General features: G+C 48.2%; 1 protein-coding gene across 1 annotated transcript in view; it reads right to left on the bottom strand.

Annotated features, from left to right (window-relative positions):
• Positions 1-3,007: 3,007 nt before the first annotated feature.
• Positions 3,008-20,484, bottom strand: part of RNFT2 (ring finger protein, transmembrane 2) — a 66,843-nt gene continuing 49,366 nt past the window's right edge. The window contains exons 8-11 of the mRNA XM_040251632.1: positions 12,252-12,401; positions 10,689-10,754; positions 10,447-10,548; positions 3,008-6,335 (exon numbers count right to left, since the gene is read on the bottom strand). Of these exons, the coding sequence (XP_040107566.1) occupies positions 6,201-6,335; positions 10,447-10,548; positions 10,689-10,754; positions 12,252-12,401 (453 nt within the window). The 3' untranslated portion in view covers positions 3,008-6,200. The remainder of the gene's footprint in view (positions 6,336-10,446; positions 10,549-10,688; positions 10,755-12,251; positions 12,402-20,484) is intronic.

The following is a 20,484-nucleotide window of genomic DNA, read 5'->3' on the forward strand; positions in this document are numbered from 1 at the left end:
TTTCATGTTCCTGACAAAATATCACTTCCCCTCTTGCTTGGGAAATTAAGAAAGTCCTCTTTGATGCTATACAGATGTCTTTTGGGGACACTGGTTTGCCACTGTGGAACTGCTGAGTGTCCACCTGGTATTAGAGGCTGCAGTGATCAGAATACAGGTTTTCTTTTTCTATGTTGATACCATTTCCTTTTCTGAATGTCCCATTAAGTCCACCTGGGCCAATCACAGGGTCAGAAGCTGGTTTAGGGGATGAAGAGGGCAGGCTAGACACTTTAGCCTAGTCCCATGGGAACTGATGGAGTAAGCTGATGTCAAAAGTGTCATTTTAAAGTGTAAACCGAAAGTTTATTTTTAAAAGTTTAATTAATTCATTCAACACCTATTTATTGAGCACCTACAACATGCCAGGTTGTGGAATGTTCTCTGGGAAGAGATTTATGTATTGATATTGGAGGGGTAGACCCGCTTAGAACCAGACGATACTCAATGTCTCTTTCCAGTCTGGTTCATGGTCTTTAACAGATTTGTCAGGTCATCGCTGTGACCCCAAGCCTTGCTGGCAGATTGTTCTACAGAATTTATATTTACTAAGAGCTACACTCTCATGAAGGCAATTCAAAAGCCGATGACCTCAACTCATTCCCAGCACGAAGAGGCTGGTTCTTGTTGCTTCACACAGCAAAGAAGCTGTGCTAAGCGCTTTCTGCGTTTACCCCTTAGCTATTCCTTATGCCATCGTTGGAAGACAGTGCTGGTATTATTCCCAGTTGAGGAAGCTGAGGCTCAGAGAGGTTATGCAACTTAGCTAAAGTTGCATGCAAAGAGTGAGGTGACTGAGCCAAGGTCTGGACTCAGGCTTCTGTGACCACGCTCCCCTCTGCTGCCCCGGTTCCCACTTTCCTCCAAGCCCGTGAGCTAACTGTCCTGCTCCACTGAGCTCCTTCCACATCACTAGTTCAAAGGCAAGCACATGCCTGGGGCCCAGCAAGCAGCAGGGGAGCCCCACTTAGGCTGCATTTGGGGGCACTCCAGGACAGGCGGGATGGCTTAGTTGGGGATTCTGTACCTTCCTGGCCCTCTGTGTTTCGGGTTTCTGTAACTTCCCTGGGACAAGTATCTCATTTGCAAACAAGGTCTGTTTGACTTACTTCCTAGGACACGGGAAGTTTCTCTCCCCTCCTTGTGTCCTCCCCAACTCAAACCCCCAATTTCCTCCCCTCAAGGTCTTTTGCACTATAAGCGCCCAGGAACCCCGTGTGTGGTGGGGATAGCTGTGGGGCTGCTTGGATCCTCAGTGAGGCCTCTGACTCAGCTGGAGGGGCAATAAGCTTGGAGACATTCCGTTCCGGGTTCTACCCTTGCTGGTTCATTGTGCTCTTTTGTAAGAGGAATTTCATACCTTGGAGACGCTTTGTACATATTTGTAATGGCTTTATTAAAAAACAAACAAACTAGTTGTGTGGTTCCAGCCAAAGGCCTTTGCGTGTTCATTTCCTCTTGGAAGGTTGGTCCCCAAGGACTATGGAAGGATCTGGCCGCACATGCCACCCTTCCCTGGGACAGAAGGCCACACACTTACCTCCTGTCTGTCAGATTCCTGGGAACACCTCAAGGGGAGGACTGGCCTAAGCAGTACCCTTGGGTTGAGCAACAGATTGGGGGAACGTGTCCAACAGTCCAAGGTCAGTGCACAAAAGCATCATTTATGCATGACATCATGTAGATAAGCAAGTGAGCCTACAGACTCATGTCTTCAGCTAAGGATGAATGAACCGCTCTGGGTAGGGTACTTTGACCTGCATTTATCTGGTCTGAGTCGTACCAAGAGATTAAGTTCTAGTTTCTTCCTAAGAATGGTAGGTTGAGGACAAGTTGTTTTTCTAGCTAATAGGTTCTCTCTTCTTTGGGGACCCACTGCTTCCCCACTCTCAGTCCATAAGATTTGGAGGGATGGACTTCCTTTCCCACCGAACTCTGTTCTGACATCCAGAGCACAACACCCAATACAAGCTTGTTCAGCGCTCTGAGTCCCCAGAGCGAAAATGATTGGTTTGGGAACAAACTAATGAGAATAAGGCTCAAGACTCCTGCTGGAGCTTCGGGAAAGCAGGGGCTCTTCGCTGAGTTGTGAAGCTGGTAGAACGCAAGCACAGAGCTTCAGGGTGCCCTCTTCCCAACACATGGGATCTGACAGCCTGAAAACTGACGCATCTCAAAGGAAAACAGAACTGAGGGATGGAAAGACGTGATTCTAATGTCCCTGGAGCCCCTGAATCCAGCTCTACCTGAAGCCCATGCTGTTACATGAACCAAATAGAGTCTTTTTATTCAAGACATAGCTGACTTGGTTTACCAATAATTGGGACCAAAAGGTTCTGCCTGATGATGCTTGTCTGGCTGGCTTCCTAATGCTGACCTGAAAGGCACCAGTTGTCACTACTGCTATTTATATTTTAAATACCCATCATCATGTGGGGTCTGGGAAAAGCCTTCTTGAATCAGCCCATGCACCTGGTGTCATTCAGCCTATAGTGAAGGCTGCAGGGGGCACTGTAGATGCCGCACCGAGATCCTGCTGACCCCTCTTCCCGGTTCTTGGTGCCATCTTGTACCTTTGTGAGTTCTGTGGCACCTGACACACTCAGAGGCTTGGGGCCTCCTCAGTGGAGTGCCTGAGAGTTCCTCCCACCTCCTGCATGAGCCCACGGCTGGGAGCACAGAAACCTCAGGGTGGGACCAACCCTGAGATGCAGCTGATGCTCCAGAGCTCCCCGTGGGACCAAGCTGAGCTGGGACTCCTCTGAAAGTCGCCCTCTCGTTGGGCTCATTCCCTTACTGGTTTCTCCTGGGAGCACTTCCTTAATAAATCACATGCAACTCGATGGCATCCATGCTGGGGAAAAATTGCCATCAGAGAACCACCCCCTGCACAAAACATCTCTTCAAAATTGTCCAAAAACAGGTCCACCTGGCTTCAAGAGGCAAATGGAGACTCAAAACCCGGATGTAACTTTTATCAACATATCATATTTATTGGCAGACTGCAACTTAAGGGGACGTTAAACACACCAAAGGCGGCTCTGTTTGGCCCAGAGCAAACATACTAAAAGATTCCAGGACTCACTTTACATTTCCTATTTCCAACCCCAAGTCTTGGCAGCTTGGAAGTCTTCCCATACCTCTCACATGCTCCCCTTAGGAAGATAATGAACCTATGACATTCAGGTCCAAAGCTTGTGGGTTTTTTTTTTTTTTCTTTTTCATCTCATATTTATTACACTCAAGATCTTTTACATTAGGAGAGCCATTTCCAAGGACTCTGTGGAACTTCAGCCAGTGAATCATAAAATATTAAGAGCAGGACTCTCCCACCTGACACTCAATTAACCCTGCCTCTAACAAATGAGTTTGCAGAGCCGAGGTGGATAAAAGACAGTGGCATTGTTCTTCCTTTCCAATGGTGACTGTTGGCTGCTTTTACTAAAATCTCCTGTTAGGGGAAAACATGCAGCTTGATGTCTGGAAACCTCTGCCCCTGGCCACTGTTTCTCCACCTTGAGCAGAAGTTAAATCTTCCCACCCCAAAAGGAAACCTCCAGAATGTGACTTTCCACCAGAGGGTGGGATAAATAAAATCTAAACTAAATCATCCCACCTGTCCACCCCCCGCCCGAATGTCCCCCGCATGTGACACTTTTTATAGTGTCTGAGACATGGCTCATTATTTGCAGAATGTTCAATATTTTTTTTTGGTGGCATGAGTGTAATTGACAAAATGGTTGGGGTATTCATCAGTAATCTACATTGCTGGTTTCCCTGGTACCTGTAGATAGTGCACTAGGCTTTGTCACCCTGGAGATGGCTACGGGGAGGTAAAGTGACTTCCCAAAGCCATGTGGAGTCTGAAATCAGAATTCCAGGCCTGACTCCCAGCAGACTGCTCTGTCTGCTCCCTCACACGCTGGCACATTAATAAGTCTTCTTCAGTGGCATTTTCTCATGCTTCTTTGATGGCATCTGCAGGCAGGATGATCCTTCTGATAAAAATCAGATGTAGAAGCTCCTGGTGTGTCCCTTCAGTTCTTCCTCAAAGTGGCAGGGTTGTGGGGGGAGAGGGGGGGAGGGGGCAGAGCAGCCAAATCCCCCTGGCCCCACTTCCCCTTCCAACTTGATTATCCAGGCAAGTGGGATTGTTAACATCATGGCCATTGCCATAGTAACAGAGCTTGAAAGATGCCACGCTGCCCTGGAAGGGATGTCTTGCTGGGTACCAGGAAAGAGCCAGCGATGTCAGGCAAAGGAAAGGTCCTGACTTGATAGCACAAAGTGGGTGAGTGCCCTGAGTCTCCTGGAAATGGGATGGGCATGGGAATCCTGGCTGAGGGTGAGGTGGCAGCAACGCCCCCACCATTTCCCTCAGGGCTTTCTTGCTAATCTGCTCAGTAGCCACCCAGATTGCTCTCTCTCGAATGCTGTTCGCACTGACCTGTGGTGCTGAGGTTGACAGTGAGAGAACAGCGCTGGGAGGGTGGGTAGGCCAGGCAAGATTCCAGTGGCTTCCAAGGGACCACTTGTGCCTTCTCCTTCCAGACTTCAGAGCAGGGAGGGTCTCGTGGGTGGAGAGCTTGTGTTACAGAGATTAGGAAATCTGGTAGAGACATTCCAGGAAACGCTGATCGCTGCTGTGCTCTCTACCAGCATACTGGCTTGTGGAAAAAAAAACCCGTTATCAAGGATCTTGCCTTTTGCTCTGAAGGCTTCCAGAGGAGAAGGCAATGGCCACAGGAGCTGTTGACAAGCCTGAGACTTAAATGAGGGACAGGACAAAAGGAGAAGAGAAGTAAAGACGGGAGGGGACACCCAGTAACACCTGCATCTGGGCCAGAGCTGGCCTTTCTATTTTTTCACTTTCAGGTCACGTTCCACGGCATGTGGGATCTCAGTGCCCTGAGCAGGGAGCAAACCCAGGGCCCCGCACTGGGGGCAGAGTCTTAGCCACTGCCTCCGGGGAGGTCTCGGGAACTGGCCTTTCTTGACGTGCCATGTGCTGTGCTCAATCAATCGCGTCTGACTCTGAGACCCCGTGGACTGTAGCCCTTCAGGCTCCCCTGTCCATGGGGTTTCCCAGGCAAGAATACTGGAGGGGGTTGCCATTTCCTCCTCCAGGGGACCTTCTCAACCCAGGGATCGAACCCATGTCTCCTGCATTGGCAGATGGATTCTCTACCACTGCGCCACTTGGAAGATACCCAATCACAACTGAGCATCCTGGCAGGAATCCAGCTAAATAGCAACTTTAAGGACCAAAATTTTCTGTGAACCCAATCACGACTAGATTTTCAGAGCTGGCATTCATTATTAGCATCCTCAACGCAGTCCAAATGAAACACACTACATACTTGAGTCACGAATGACGTCAGAATCACCTCCTGTGCTTTGAAAAACAAACAAAAAACATGACTGAGGGGCCCCAAGCCTGCAGTGTCTGAGCAGCACATCAGTGTGTGGATAAGAGGCAGGCTCCAAAGCCAGACAGGCCAGGGTTGGAAACTTGGTCCATCACTGCTCACCGGGTGACCTGGGAATGTTTCCACATGGAGCTCTGAGCTCAGTTTCTTCATCTGTGAAACAGAGGAGACAGCAGTACCCTCACCTTGGGGCAGTTGTGAGCATTACAGGAGGTCATCTGGGCCGAAAGTTCGAGACTGTGCCTGGTCACTCTGAGGGTTCTGATACACGAAGTTCCTGCAGGTATGAGGTGGGCCCAGCATTTGCATTTGAAAAGTACTTCACAGTGATTCTCATCTGCAGACCTGGGGCCCTGGCGGGAAGGCAGCATTGAAAGGCCGCTCTCCAGTCTGCAGTATCAGGTGTCAGGTCACCACGGGTTATGATCACCAACAGGTAGAACCTGGTCCACTATCGGTTCTTTGACTTGGAGGGAGGAGGGAGACTGACCTCGGTGGAGACCAAGCGTGAGCGAGAAGGCGTCCCTATGTGGAGGCGAAGAAAGCGCATACCGTCAACAGCACAAGAGAGGAAGGTGAGGGCGGGGGTTGGGTGGGGGACGGAGGCTGGATGGAGGACAGTTGGGGACCGAGGGCTGTTTTCCAGGAAGCTCCCAGAGGTGGTCCCGACACAGCTGACCCTCCATCATCTCCCTGGTGTGCCTGCGAGCCCCGGGGCCACAGTCTTCAGCCCTAGTACACCTGGAAGTGTGCCGAAGTGGCCCCGTCCTTCCAGCAGCGCAGGGTATCCACGGCAACCGAGCGGCAGAGCGGGCAGGTGCGCTCACGGTCCAGCCAGAGGCAGAGGCACTCCTCACAGAACACGTGCTGCGGGGACAGCAATCAGGACCACTGGGCTCGCTTCCCCCAGCATCCACCCCATGCCCACCTTGGTCCTAGGAGCTGAGACCCAGCAGTGAACAAGATGGAAGATTTCTGCCCTGTGTAGTCAGGGCCGCTTCCTGGAGGTGGGGTGATACTTGTGTTGAAGTTGAAGGATGTTTAGGGGTTAACTGGGGGAAGAGAAGGGGTGGGGCTAGAGCATTCCAGGCTGAAGGGAACAGCTGTGCAAACCTCCTGAGATGGGAAGGTGTTTGAGAATCTCGAGATGCTCAAAGTGGCTACAGGGAGTAGGGTAGTGGGGGAGAGCAGGTGAGGAGGCCAGGCAGAATCTTGAAGGCCGTGCCCAGATTCTCACCATGGTCTGAAGTGCAGGATCCAGGGGTCAGCAGGCCCAGCAGCTCCACGAGGACAGTGACTGCTGCTGCTGTAGCCCCACTGCCTAGCCCCGGCCTGCACTCTGACAAATGAATGCCCTCCCATGCAGGTTAGGTGGAAGATTCTAGAGATACCAGGATGATGAAGACCTGGTCCCTGGCCTCCAGGAGCTCACGGTCTCCTCCTCAGAGAATCAGACAGGACAGAATCTAGTGCCAAATTAAGAGATTCAAAGCACATAGGATCCCAGGGGCCAGTCTGGAGGAGTTCATGACCTAGGACTGCCTCCTACATCTAGAGAAACAAAGGTGTGTCTACAGAGGGAGAGGGCAGAGGGGTCCTTCCAGGCTGGGATGTGTAGCATCAGGTCAGTTTGTGGTTGGTGGGGGATCGCAGGCGGGGCTGGATGGTTATGTCTCCTGGAATGTGGACTTGGGAGAGATATCCTGGGGTGGGGGTGCACCACCCTGCCCTCAGGAGGTGCTCTATCCATCTTATCTGTCCCATCCACCCATCCATCCATCCATCTCTCCAACCATCCCATTCCTTCCATCCAGCCAATGTTTACTGAGTCAGTACTGTGGTTACACTACTAAGACGTGGCCACCACTCCCAAGTGGCTTACAATCTGGCAAAGAGGAGACAGACCTTATCTAGCCAGTTGCCCAATTAGCCATCTAGCTGACAACTGGGATAAGAGCTCTTAAGGAAAAGCAGGATCTGGAGCCTGCATAGCTAGGGGTGCTGACTAGTCTGGGGAAACAGAATCAGGGAAGCCTTTAATGAGGATTAACACGTGACTCATTCATCCATTTGCTCATTCATTCGGTGCATTTAGGAATTACTAGGGCCCTTTTCCCAGTGGAAGGCATCTTTGTCCTTGTCCTTCTAAGCCCAGCTCACAGGAGCAGAGCAAGACTGAGGCGTGTACTGGGCCCGGCCAGGTATGTGGGCTTCAACCAGCACTGGGTGTGGCCACTGCTCCTAGCTCTGGGATGGGGGTGTCTTGTCCAACCCCTCCCACCAATTCTAATCCAGTGATGGAGATACATAGTGGTACCGGGAGAAGAATGGGAGACAGACACACAGACTAAGGCTTGGAGAGACTGCCATCAAGGAAGAAGAAAAACTTTCACCTTGACTTCATGCTCAAATAATCACTGCTACCGAGAAGGAAATACAGATGGCTCTGAAGCATATGAGAAGATGCTCATCTGCTCTCATAATTAGGCAAATGCAAATGAAAACTGTACCAAGATAGCGTTTGTCACCTGTCAGACTGGCGAGGCTCAGGAAAGGCTTGATAATGTGGTGTGTTGGTGATGAGGGCGAAGCAAGAGGGCACGTCACACTCCTCATGGGAGTGCAAACAGATATACTCCTTTATGGAAGGCGATTTAGCAGTATCTGTCAGACCGCATACCCTCTGACCCAGTAATTCCACTACTAGGAATGTATCCTACTAAGAGCTTGCACACGTGTGAAATGGAATATGTGCCAATGAGAGCTAATGTTTACGGAACCCTGACCATGTGCCAGGTGTAGTTCAAGATGCATCACCTGAATTAACTCATTTAATCAACACAATGAGTCCAGGTAGGTGCTACAGATCTCCCTATCCCTGATCCCTCCTGACAACCATATTTGTGGTAACAAAAGATTATGAACCACCAAAGGCCCGTCAACGGGAGGATGGTTGAACAAAGATGGTCAATCCATAAAATGGGATGTTCTGCAAATAAGGAGCAATCTCTTCAGGCAGAGTTTCAAATCAAAAAGAAATGATGCAGAATGCAGCTTGGACAGAGTGGGCCACAAGTTAGGTCTTTTTGGAAATGATATGTTCATGGTGTGTGTTGTGTATTTAAACTTTTCAGAGCATCTCTGGAAAGATATGAAGGGAACTGGCAATAGTGGTTGCCTGTGTGGGTATTTAGGGGCCTAGGGAGCTAGGGACAAGTGAAGGAGCCCTGTCATCACTTCCCTTTTTGTATCTTTAGAATATCTTTTTAACGAACTTTTTATTTTGAAATAATCTTGTACTGTGCTGTGCTTAGTCGCTCAGTCGTGTCCAACTCTTTGTGACCCCATGGACTGCAGCACAGCAGGTGCCCCTGTTTGGGGATTCTCTAGGCATGAATAATGGAGTGGGTTGCCATGCCTTCCTCCAGGGGATCTTCCCAACTCAGGGATCAAACCCACGTCTCCTGCATTGCAGGTGGATTCTTCACTGAGCCACCAGGGACGCCCAAGAATACTGGAGTGGGTAGCCTATCCATTCTCCAGGGGGTCTTTCTGACGCAGGAACCAAACCAGGGTCTCCTGCATTGCAGGCGGTAGCTGAGCTACCAGGGAAGTCTGCAAAGGTAGCATGGAAAGTTCCTGGATACCCCTCCCCCAGTTCCAGTCTCCCCCAGTACCATCCTCTTGCATCACCATGGTGGATCTGTCAAAGCCAAGAAAGAAACCCACACAGAGGCATGGCCATGGACTAAACTCTAGCCTTGCTGCGGATTTTAAGGCACTAGTTTTTCTCTCCTGTCCTCTCTCTGTATCAGGTCCCACACTGCATTTAATCATCATGACTTCTTCATCTCCTTTTTGAATGTTTGAGTCACACAAATTTATTCTCGATTTAAAAAATAAATACAATTAAAAATTTAAAATGAACCTCTTAAACATCCCCAAACAGCAAAAACAAAAAAATTTTGTTGGTGCCATAAATGGCCCCCATATCTTGTACTCCTACCCCTGGGTGGTGGGGGCAAGAGGACAGGGGGAGAGCCGTATGCTCTCCCATTCATTCCAGTCTGCAGGCTATGCCTCCCCTAAAGCATTCTCAACCTCCAACTCATCGCGTTCTGGCCCGGTCCCCTGGGACACTGCATGAATCTCTCTTACACAGCACTTATCACTGCCTGCCTTGTTTCATAGTTATTTATGTATGTGTCTGTTTCCCCAGGGTGACTGTGCTTCTAGGGAAGGGGACAGGGCCTGTGTGCCCCTTGCCTCCCCTCCCCGGTATCTGATAGGATGCTTTGACTCATACACATTTGCTGAATTGACATCTTAGTCCACTCCCATGTCAGGAAGGGGAGGAGGAAGGGTTGGGGGAAGAGGAGAAGGGATAAGTTTAGGCAGCTAAAAGTAACAGACCAGTACTATGAGTTGGTGACCCACAACTAATAATGAAAACAAGTGGTAGTAAGAATTATAACGATACTAATAACTGTAATAGTATAAAGTTTTAGGGCTGAATATTTCCAATTTAGCTCTTCCCAGGGATGATTTCATTTGATCATAAGAATAGCTCTTATGATTAAATAAAGTAGGCACTATTATGACACCGGTTTTATAAATGAACACAACCAAGGTTTGGAGAGATGGACTGAGCCACTTGGGGTCCACACACCTGCTGAGATCCACGTGCAGAACATTCTGACACTGTACCATACCCAAATGTGCATTTTCTGCATTTTACTGGTGAAACCGAGGCTCAGAGTGGTGAAGTAGCCTGCCCCAGGGCAGCCAGCTGGGAAAAGGCAGAGCAGAGTTTTATACTTGGGTCTGAGAGACTCCGGGCTTCACCACACTTTTCCCAGAAACCCAGCCCAGAGCCCCGAGGTTTGGCCAGAGGACAGGCACCTGGGACTCCTGCATGGGGCAGGGCCCTGTGGCCCCGGGGCGCCCACCTCCAGTGGTCCCGCCTGGCCCTGCTCACCTGGCACATGAGGACCAGAGGCTCTCGGAACTCAGCCTGGCAGATGGCACAGATGTCACCAGCTTCTGTGCACTGCTGACCCGTGGCCCGGACTCCGTAATTCTGCTTGACAGAAGGGAGGGAGAAAGACACAAACACAGCTGTGGCCCCTTGCTGGGGAGGTACCCTCAGAAGCACAGTGTGGTCTGTTCCCAGCTCCCGGTTCCTATGAGCTCAGTGAGGCCCATCAGAAGCCAACTCACCTGAGAGGTGCAGAGAAGCTTCAGGGCCTTCCTGACTCCGCCCACGCGGCCACAGATGTCGAAGGACTGAAAGGAGAGTGAGTGGATGGCTACAAACTATCCAAGGATGGTTGAGGATCTTTCTCACCATGGGCCTCATCTTTGACTCTGAACATCTGCAGGGTACATCCTCCCATTTGAAACTCCCTATTCCCACCAGTTTTACTTGGCTTTTGTCTTGCTACCCATCAGCAGTCTCCTCTGCCAGTGGGGCCAGAATGGCGAATATATGGCATGCCTACTGCCTCTTCCCCCACCATAAGCCCAGGGCAGGCGTTGCTAATCGATCACTCTTCTTCTGAGCCAGGCTGTGATCATCCTTCTCCATCTCCTGTCAGCCACAGCCAGCAGATCAGAATCAGCAGCCAAGACAAGCCCCAGTGGTTGACTCTACATGGACTGCCTGGCTAGTCCTGCTTTAAGGAAAGGGAACACGTGATTCTTCCAGGATTCTCTAAAGCCAGAAATAAATACGGAAAAAGAAAGAGGAGGATGTGTTTATTGTTGGGGAGTGGGGAATCTGACTTTGCACTAACGATGAAAAGAGGAGTGCTCTATACTGATTTGCAGAGTTGAGGGTGTGCAGTTTAAGAGGAAGAGAAAACAAATTCCATGGCCATGCTGTTGGTGGGTTGAGATCTCCAGACTCTGGAGGCAGCCTGCCTGGGTTTGATGCTCGTTCTGTGATCTCCAGCTGAGTGATGCTGGACAAGGTACTTCTCCCTGGACCTCAGTACACTTCCCATAATATTGACATGATAATGGAATGTATCTGGAAGGGTTGTTGTGAAGAAGACAACGAGAAAGGATGGCATATAGTGAGTTTTATGGGCAAGAAATTAGGATGGCTGTACCCATTAATGCAGGAAAGTACTGACATATGGTATAATGTGGAGGAACCTCAGAAATGACCCTAAGTGAAAGAAACTAGACACTAAAGATCACAGAGTGTATGACTGCATTTACATGAAAATGCCCAGAAAAGGTAAATCCAGAGAGTCTTCAGAAAGAAGACCTGTGGTGGCCAGTGGCTGATACAAGAATGAAGAGTGATGCTTCATAAGTTGCTGCTGTTGTTGTTCAGCTCTTTGCGACTTCATGGACTGTGATCCACCAGGTTCTTCTGTCCAAGGGATTTCCCAGACAAGAAGACCGGAGAAGATTGCCATTTCCTTTTCCAGAGGACCTTCCTGACCCAGGGATCGAACCTGTGTCTCTTGCACGGGCAGGAAGGTTCTTTACTACTGAGCCACCTTTCTCTGTGGACATTTCTTTGTGAAATGTCCTGGAACTAGACAGTGGTGGTAGTGACCCAACATTGAGAATCTTCTAAATGCCACTGAACTGTTCACTATAAAATGGTAAAATAATTTTGTATTGTGTGAATTTTCGTTTTCAGTTAAACAGAAAGAGATGAGGGTGTTTATCCAGGTTCCTCACTTCCCACCCCCCCCCCCACATGCCAGGTTCAGCTGGTGAATGGGTCGTCCTTAGGCCAGCCCTCTAGCCCCCAGGGCACCTCACCTTGCAAAGGCTGTAGAGGACGATCAGGACCCCTCCCAGGAAGTAGCTGTTGGAGGAATCATCACCCATGATGTATTTATACCACAGCTGGATGGGAACGAGGGATCGGAACAACTGGCTCAGCTCCTCGATGACCAGATAGAACTTTCCCTGCAACCACACAGAAAGCATCAATTATTATCAGGAGTAAAGACCCAAAGGACCCAGCTGAGGGGCCCTCCAGCCCAGGGAGTAATGACATTCCAGGTCACAGCCAGCCCATTAATCAGCTCTGGAAAGCACTCAGGCCTGCTCCTAATGGGCCTGAGATGTGACAAGGCCCTTGCCCGCTGCCCACCAGCCCAGGAGATCAACGCTCTGAGGACCGCCTTTGAGGGAGGCAGAAACTGGATACCTTTAGTAGAAGGTTGGAGTGGGGGTCAATCCCTGGTGCCTGCTGTGGCTTTGAGGGCTCCAAGCCAATCATGGGGCAACAGTAACTGGCCCTTCACACAGATCACGCTCATCTCTAGGGGGCTGGCTCCAGCTTCGCGGGCAACTGCCCGCAGTGGCAGGGGCAGGGTGGACCACGGGATGCAGAGAAGGATAGGCAGAGAGGAGGAGGGGAGAAGATGACCCAGCCCCGCTGCCTACTGTCTCCAACGAGGCAGGATCGTATGTGGGGAAAGAACGTGGACTCAGGGGTCTCAGGCTTGGGGGACTCAGAACCTCAACTTGCTACATATCCACGAGCCTCACTGTCGTCATATACAGAATGGGAATTGCAACTGCTACCTTCTGGGTGGCTCTGAAGATTAAAGGAAATAAACGGGAAAAGTATCTAGGATTCTCTTTCTCTTCCTCTCTCGGCTTTTATTCAAGTCCCTCAGCTTTCTGGGGCCTGAGCTATAAAATGGACATGAAAATAACCTGCCGTGTTCAATGAAGTTAAACAGACACCTCTTTAGGACCCAGCATTCCACTCCCGTTGTGCACCCAAGAGAAAGGAAAATATATGTCCATTCACAGGTAAATGTTCATAGCAGCTTTACTCATAATATCCCCAAACTGGAAACAGCCCAAATGTCTATCTATGGAAGAATGGATAAACAAATTGTGGTATATATATACAACAGGGTATCACTCGGCAATAAAAAAGGAACAAATGTTTGTGATACACAACAGCCTGGACGAGTCTCACACATTCTAGCCAACCAAAGGAGACAGACACAAAAGAGTACATATTGTGTCATTGTGATTTACATGAAGCTCTAGAATAGGCCATGGTAACCTGCAATGATGGAAACAAGATCAGTGCTTACCTGGGGCGAGATGGGGGAGGACGGACTGTAAGGGGGCATCAGGGAATTGGGGGGAATGAAAGAAATTTCAGATTGTCTGTATGGAATTTTATATTGTATATAGTGATGGGGTGGTGGTTGTTCGTGTGCATACATTTGCTAAAACTCACTGAAATGTGTGCTTCAAATCTATGTGTTTTGTTGTACAGATATGTTCTACACCTCAATAAAGTCGACTGAAAGAAACAAACAGAAACAAACAGCCCTGCCCCAGGCATGCACAGCCTTAAAAATATGAATAGGGACTTTCCTGGTGGTCCAGTGGTTAAGGTCCTGCATTCCCAATGCAGGGCACCCTGGTCTGATACCTGGTCAGGGAGCTATTAATAGATCCCACATGTCACAACTAAGAGTTCTCAACAAAAGATTCCTCATGCCACAATGAAGACCAAAGATCCCAACGAAGACCCCATGCAGCCAAATAAATAAATACATAAATAAATGGTTTTTAAAAAGTGAACAATTTTTGTTCCAGCAATTCTACTTCTAGGAGTTTATCCTAATACATCAGGGATTTGAGTTAATAGATATGTCAGTTGCTGCTGCTGCTGCTAAGTTGCTTCAGTCATGTCCGACTCTGTGTGACCCCACAGACAGCAGCCCATGAGGCTCCCCCATCCCTGGGATTCTCCAGGCAAGAACACTGGAGTGGGTTGCCATTTCCTTCTCCAGTGCATGAAAGTGAAAAGTGAAAGTGAAGTCGCTCAGTCGTGTCTGACTCTTAGTGACCCCATGGACTACGGCCTACCAGGCTCCTCTGTCCATGGGATTTTCCAGGCAAGAGTGCTGGAGTGGGGTGCCATTGCCTTCTCCAAGATATGTCAGTAGGAATGGCCAGTGCAGCATTCATTGTAACAGAGCAAAAAAAAAAAAAAAAAAACAGGTGACAAAGTAAATGTGTATAAAGAGGGTCTGGTTATGATAGAGATCAATAATGCAAAGCCATACAGCCAGCCAAATACCATCCTGAAAATGAGTGACTTTGCAGTGAAGAAATCCAGCACATACTGCCTTCACCAATGTTAATTAAGCTTAACACCCCTAGTAATAATAAATCACTGAAGCCTAAACCCCTGATAGGATGCACTGAGAAGAACACAGTATCACTCTTGTGTATTCTGGTCAAACTTACAACCTCGACTGAATCATGAGAAAACAAGAGACAAACCCAAACTGAGGAACATTCTACAAAATAACTATCCAGCATTCTTCAAAAGCATGACATTCACGAAAGGCCAAGAAAAGACCAAGGAATTGTTAGATTGGAAAAGAAGGTAAGTGAAAGTTGCTCAGTCATGTACGACTCTTTGTGACCCCATGGACCGTAGCCTGCCAGGCTCCTCTGTCCACGGAATGCTTCAAGAGTGAGTAGCCATTTCCTTTTCCAGGGGATCTTACTAACTCAGGGACTGAATCTGCGTCTCCTGCACTGCAGGCAGATTCTTTACCATCTAAGCCAAGGCTGGGGAGACATGACTAATGCAATGTGGAATCTTAGATTTGGTCCTTAGATCAGGAAAAAGACATCTGTGGGACAATGAGCAAAATGTGACAAGGTCTGCAGTTTAGCTACTAGTAAGGGAACTGATCTTAATTTCTTGGCTTTGCTAACTGAACTATGATTATATTAAATGTAACATTAGGGGAAGCTAGGCGACGGGTACATGGGAACCCTGCACTATTTTTGCAACTTTGCTCTGAGTTGAAAATTATTCCAAAATAAAAAATTTAAAAAGAAATAATCCTGGCAAAAGATATCAATTGATTCAGGGAAATGCTCATATTATAGTTCCAAGTGGAAAAGCCACAGAATGCAGAAACTCCTCATTTTCGTTGTGGTTTTCTGTCTTTTCCAATTTTTTCGGCACTGAACATATGATGAGTTTAAATTAGAGGGAGAAAAAGGTTATGAAAACATGTTGTATATCCACAAATGGATGATGTAAAAGGCTATGGATAGAGACTTTATATCCATGTTGCTATATTCTGTCTTGATGGCCTGGGAATAGGTCACTCGCAAGGGGACCCCTTGAAGAGGATGTACCCACATCTGCTAAGGACCAAGGACGGGCATCCAGTCATCCGTTCACTCCCGTGTCTGACCTTGCAGAATCAGAACCTCACTCCAGACCTGCTGAAGCCCAGAACCATCTGTGATTTAACAAGCTTCCTAGGTGACGGGTGTGCACGTTTAAGTTTGAGAAGCTCTCTTTCAGTGGATAAGTGGAAGAAGGATCATGCAGTAATGTGGGCACTATGAGGGAAGGTGTTGCAGAAGCCCAGAGGTGACAGAAAAGGTGGTCAGTCTTTTCCTGTTCTGTCCACCTGGCCCCATGATGGGTGAGGATATGACCACCTGATGAAAGGTCCTATGTCCCTGTGTCTCTGGGAACCCCTACCTGCTCATCTGGCTGGCTCTGGGGGACAGACCCTCCTGTCCCCTCTCAGGCTGATCCTGTACCACCAGTCCGGCTTGGTGGGTAGGAGTGCAGCCTCAGGAACCACACAGCCTGGACTCAGATCCTATTGTCAGCTACCTTGCTATTTCTGTTCCCTTGTCATTGTCTTTGGATCCCCCCAGTTCTCAGGCCCCACTGGCGGAGAGCTGGTCCCCTGGCCCAGACCCCACACTGGCCTAATGAGTGAATCCAGAACAAAGGTCAGCGACTTTTTTCTTCTGCCACGGGCCAGATAGTGACTACTTTGGCTTTGAGGTCACACAGCCTCTGTCACCACTATACCCCTCAGCTACTGACAACAGACAAACAAATAGGCAAGGCTGTAAAATTTTATCTACCAAAACAGGTGTCGGAGCATATCTGAATGCAGTTTGTGGTTTACTGACCCCTGATCTACACATAAGAAGCTAGATCAATCAAGTCTGGGGGCTCCCAACATATCCCAGAATTTCAGGGCAGATTCAGAGAAGAGCTTTGGGGCCCTTCTTTCAGGTGCTTTGCTATGAAGACCAAGCTCCTTCTCTGCAGATGGATGTTTGGTCCCATACTCTTTGCCGAGCTAACACTTGAATATCTTCTGTGTCTCAGCTAGCTGTCACCTACTATGAGGACTCTTCCCCAACTACTTAATTAGGTGCTCCTGTTACACCCTTTAAATCACTCTTTTAGATCACCCCTCACAATATTTAAAAAGTTATCTCTCTCTTCGTCTGGACTGTAAAGCCCATCAGCATGAAGATAATTGGGCTCCTGATCATATCACCAGCACGCAGCACAAAGTGGGCGCTTACTTAAGAGCCAGACACTTTGGAAGTACAAGATTCCCACCTTTATTACTCAGGTCAACGTCTAGAGTTTGCTGACGGAGAAACAGAACTGGAACATGGAAGAGAGTACTTTTCTTTATAAGCAAGCCCTGATGTCACAGAAAATAAAATAAAGGCAGAGAGAGCGCTAAAGGTAGCAATTAGCTGCTGGCGGGGTGGGGGGAGGCACTTGGAGAAGGAGATAGAACCACCGGGGAGAACTGGGCATATCCTAGTGAAACCATCTCTCTCTAATTAAGCAGTTTTATAATTCCAGGTTGCTTAAACGTGTTATTTCTGATGACCACCAAATGGAATGTGTGGTTTCTCCAGGGTGTCAGAGAACAAGGAAAGCGATCAGATTATGAGCCGTCTGGCCTCCCTGTCACCCAAGAAGGGGGAACAGTAGCAATCGCTGCAGAACTTGGGCATGGAGAGTTTGCTGCTGGGATTCTGATAAAGGGGGGTGGTAACAGTCGAGATGGAGAAGGCGGATTCGACTTTCTTACTGCTTGGAAGGGGGAGGGAAGGACCACAAGTGAACTGGGAAGCTAGGAAACAAGAGAGAGCTGACTCTGAAAGGGAGTGGGAAGTGAAGGCAAGTGGGATGCCAAGAAGCCAAAGAAAGGAACACAGAAAGAGCACTCTGGAGAAACACACCTAGGAAAGGTGATGTGAAGGATTACAGGGATGAAGAGGAAGGGGACGGAGACATAGCAGAGAGTTGTTAGCAGTATAAATGTACAAAGACATAAAGAATAGACAGACATGGAAAGAAGATTTTTTTCTGCATCAAAATTAATGAATTTTGAATTAATTCAAAATTAATTAATTAATATTTATGAGACTTTACCTGTTTACAAATTTCTTTCATACACATTTTTCTCATCTACAGAAGTAGGGCAGCACAGTGGTTAAGGACACGCAATTTGGGGCTCCAAGGTCAAATATGCTGCCTACTAAATTGGTTGACTTAGGGCAATAATTAAACTTCTCTGAGCCTCAGTTTTCTCATCTGTAAGTGGGCTTGAAAACAAACACACATAGTGGAAAACAACCAAAACAAGCAAAAAAAAAAAAGGGCCCCAATATGTACGTTTCCAATTTCTCTGGTGTAAATATTCCCACCAGGCCAATTTCAAGGTACCTAGGGTTTAAGGACTATTTGCAAATTTCCTGAAAATGTAACCATCCGCTCTCACAAGCCTGTGCAAGTTGGCTCCAATACACCAAAGTGATTGAGAGGACTGAGTGAGCATATGAACCTAAAATACAGGTACCCAGAAAGGGCCCAGTGCATGATGAGAGCCGGGAAAGAACCTCATGATGACCTGGGGATGTGGCCACTATTACTGTCACCTTCTTTCAGAGATGGGGTACCCCAGGTTCAAAAGAAATAGGACTGAAGTAGAATGAGGCAGAGGTGCTATCTGGGATGCCCATGCCCCATGAGACCTGGTAGCTGTTAGAGCCTCCCCCTCGCTTGCCTTTCTTCCTCCAGCACCACATTATGAAAAACCCAAAGGGAGACTACATGCAGAGGCCATGTGCAGAGGGAGAGGCTCTGAGCAAGACGACATGGAGGAGAAGCCAGGAACCCAGACAACAGGGAGAACTGAGGCAGCAAATATAGGACCCTGGGCAGTTCATCCCACCCATGTCAGCTAAGCCATTAGACCCATGAGTGAAAAAGCCATCTCAGACGGTCCAGACTCACTGTACATCACAGGAAGACCAGCTGTCCTCAGTGTGTCCTGGCTGAACTCCTGACCCACAGAATCATAGGAAATAATGAAATGGTGGTTGTTTGAGGCCAAAAGAAAAAAAAAAGAACAACAACTAAAGTACTCATCTAAGGATACTCAGCCAGTGCTATGGATTGAATGTGTCCCCACAAAATTCTTACTCTGAAGCCCTTACCCTAAGTATAGTAGTATCTGGAGAAAGGGGCCTTTTGAGAGGTAATTAGATTATGAGGATGGAGCCCTTCAGGAGGATGAAGGGCTTCATGAGGATGGAGCCCTTGCGAATGGGATTAGTGTCCTTATAAGAAGAGATATAAGAGCATCCATCCTCCCTCTCCCCCTTGCTCCTTCCCTCCTTCAGCGCTGACTGTCTCTCTCTCTCCCAAATCCTCGCAATCATCCTTGACTCTCTTTTCTCTCATAACCACCATCCAATCCATCTACAAATCCTCCTGGAAACAGCTCCCTAATGGCAACTGCCCTTGTCCCACGATGCTTAGTCTTTGCACAGTATCCAAAATAAGCTTCTCAGACACAAGGCAGATCAAATCATCTCGGAGCTCAAACCTGCCAATGTCTCCTACCTCTCTTAGGGTGAATCTGATGCTCCCTCCTACCTTCCAGATCCTATAAGACTGGCTCCCAGCTCACATGTCTGATGTGCTTGATTCTCAAAAAAAAAAAAAAAAAAATCAAGCACAGTCCTACCTTCGAGCCTTTGCACTTGCTCTTCCGTCTCCCCAGAGCACCCTTCCTCCTGACGTCTGCCAACTAACTGGCTTCCTCACTTCCCCTGGGTCTTGGCACACATGTCATCTCATCAGTAAGGACCCCTGAACAATGTATATAAAATAGCACCTCTGTACTTCCTACTGCACCACCATACTCCCTATTGTCTATATTCAGCTTTTCATTTTTCTTTTTTGCACTCACCCCCAACACAGACTGTATTTCTTTGTTATGAGAATATGCACTCCTGAAATACAGGGGCTCTGTGTCTCTTTGGTGTTATTGTTTCTGTTTGAAGAATATAGAGGGTGCTCAGTTCACATCTGTTGAATGAATAAGTGCGCCTCTGTGTCTTCACCTATAGATTGCAGATAAGGTCCTTCAAAAGGGTTTTGATGTTAATAACAAATACATACATTGAGGGCTTATTACTTGCCAGGTGCTATACTAAACACTTTGCATTAATTAGTTTAATTCTCACAACAAGCTATGAGATAGGAGACATCATCACCCTCATGTTACAGAAGAGTAAACTAGGGCACAGAGAGGTTAAGTCACTTGCTCAGAGTCACACACCTGATAGGTGGCAGAGACAGAATTTGAATCCAGGCAGGCTGGTTCCAGTTCAGTTCAGTTCAGTTGCTCAGTCATGTCCGACTCTTTGCGACCCCATGAATCGCAGCATGCCAGGCCTCCCTGTCCATCACCATCTCCCGGAGTTCACTCAGACTCATGTCCATCGAGTCAGTGATGCCATCCAGCCATCTCATCCTCGGTCATCCCCTTCTCCTCCTGCCCTCAATCCCTCCCAGCATCAGGGTCTTTTCCAATGAGTCAACTCTTCGCATGAGGTGGCCAAAGTACTGGAGTTTCAGCTTTAGCATCATTCCTTCCAAAGAAATCCCAGGGTTGATCTCCTTCAGAATGGACTGCTTGGATCTCCCTGCAGTCCAAGGGACTCTCAAGAGTCTTCTCCAACACCACAGTTCAAACGCATCAATTCTTCGGCGCTCAGCCTTCTTCACAGTCCAACTCTCACATCCATACATGACCATAGGAAAAACCATAGCCTTGACTAGACGGACCTTAGTCAGCAAAGTAATGTCTCTGCTCTTGAATATACTATCTAGGTTGGTCATAACTTTTCTTCCAAG

The sequence above is a fragment of the Oryx dammah genome, unplaced genomic scaffold (genome assembly GCF_014754425.2).
Source record: "Oryx dammah isolate SB20612 unplaced genomic scaffold, SCBI_Odam_1.1 HiC_scaffold_12, whole genome shotgun sequence".
Classification (NCBI taxonomy): domain Eukaryota; kingdom Metazoa; phylum Chordata; class Mammalia; order Artiodactyla; family Bovidae; genus Oryx; species Oryx dammah.